Source organism: Monoraphidium neglectum (assembly GCF_000611645.1).
Source record: "Monoraphidium neglectum strain SAG 48.87 unplaced genomic scaffold scaffold03166, whole genome shotgun sequence".
NCBI classification, from domain to species: domain Eukaryota; kingdom Viridiplantae; phylum Chlorophyta; class Chlorophyceae; order Sphaeropleales; family Selenastraceae; genus Monoraphidium; species Monoraphidium neglectum.
Window position 1 is genome coordinate 5,627 of NW_014010462.1, and position 1,429 is coordinate 7,055.

Sequence of the window (1,429 nt, forward strand, 5' to 3'; positions counted from 1 at the left end):
CCCCGCCTGCCCGTCCGCCTAGTGCGCCGCCGCTGCTGCCGGCAAGCTCCCGGCGCCCGCCCTCCGCGCCAGCCCCCGCGCCGCGCCGCCCCTCCCGCGGGCCCGGGGAGCCGCCGCCGCCGCCGCGGCGGCGCTCGGCCGAGCGGCCCCGGCTGGCGCCGCCGCCGCCGGCCCAGCGGCCGGGTGAGGGGCTGCGGCCGCGGCCGCGGCTGCGGCTGCGGCTCCGGCCCTCGTCCTCGCCGCCGGTGCGCTTCTGCAATTGTGCGATCGGCAGCGGGCGCGGAAAGCTTCATGAGATGCAGACCGGATGTCGATCAAGGTGGAGGCAGGCTTGCAAAAGGCCCACAAAATTGCCGCCCGCTGGCCGCACGGCGCAGCCAAAGGCCTGCACAGCTGCCCGCCGAGCGGCTGAGTGCCAAAGACGGCCAAACCGGACAAGCAGCCCCCACACCCGGGGGTCCATCATGAACCCTCAACCCTGGCCCCTCCCCTTGGCTTGCCGCCCTCACCGCGCGGATGGCGTTGAGGATCTGCCGCAGGTCATTGACCGGCGGCTGCTGCTGCTGCTGCTGCTGCTGCTCCTGCGCGCGCACGCCCAGCTGCTGCGCCTCAACACGCCGCGCCGCGCCGCCACCGCCGCGCTCCGCGCTGCCGCGCCGCCCCCGCTCCCTGCCGCCGCCCCGTGACGCGGGACTGCGGCTGCGGCTGCGGCCGTCGCTCGGGCTGCGACTGCGGCGGCCGCTGCGGCGGCCGGCGCCACGGTCACGGTCACGGTCACGGCTGAGGCTGCGGCGACGGCCGTGGCTGCGGCTGCGGCTCCTGCTGCTGCGGTGGCGGCCATCGCGCCGGTGCCCGCGCTCCCGCTCGTGCCCACGGTTGCGCCCCCGCTCCCGCTCCCGCTCGGCGCCCCCGCGCCGGCTGGGGGAGCGGCTGCCGCTGCGGGCGCGGGAGGAGCGCCTGCGGGACGGGGAACGAGAGCTGTTCCTGCGGGGGTGCGTGTATTTGGATTGCGAGGACGACAGCTGGGTGGGTGCGTGCAGGTGAAACGTGCATGCGAGAGGGGGGATCACGGCGTGAGTGGGCACGAGAGGTAACCGACGCTCGGCTGCCGCCAGCCCCGCCCCATCGGCGAGCGCCAACCTGTTGACACGCAGCCGCAGCCGCGCAGGACGGCCATCCCCGTCCCCGCAACCCCCTCCACGCACCTGCTGGCGTCCCCGCTCGCCCGCCCCTTGCTGCCGCGGCTGGCGCCGCCGCCCTCCGCCTTCCCGCCCTCCGCCTTCGCCGCCGCCGCAGACTCCGCCTTTGCCGCCGCAGCTGCAGCCGCGGCGGCCGCCTCTCGCGCCTCGCGCACGCGCTGCTGCAGCTGCTGCAGCTCCGCCACCGCGACAGGGTACTCCCGATCAAACGCGTCCCGCAGCGCGTCCGC

At 77.0% G+C, this 1,429-nt stretch overlaps 1 protein-coding gene across 1 annotated transcript; it reads right to left on the bottom strand.

The window, feature by feature from the left end:
* Positions 1-18: 18 nt before the first annotated feature.
* MNEG_12287 (hypothetical protein) lies at positions 19-253 on the bottom strand (the record flags this gene model as incomplete). Its single annotated transcript, XM_014039242.1, has 1 exon — positions 19-253. A coding segment is annotated over one exon (235 nt), but the record flags the coding sequence as incomplete, so codon positions are not given.
* Between the last annotated feature and the right edge of the window lie 1,176 nt (positions 254-1,429).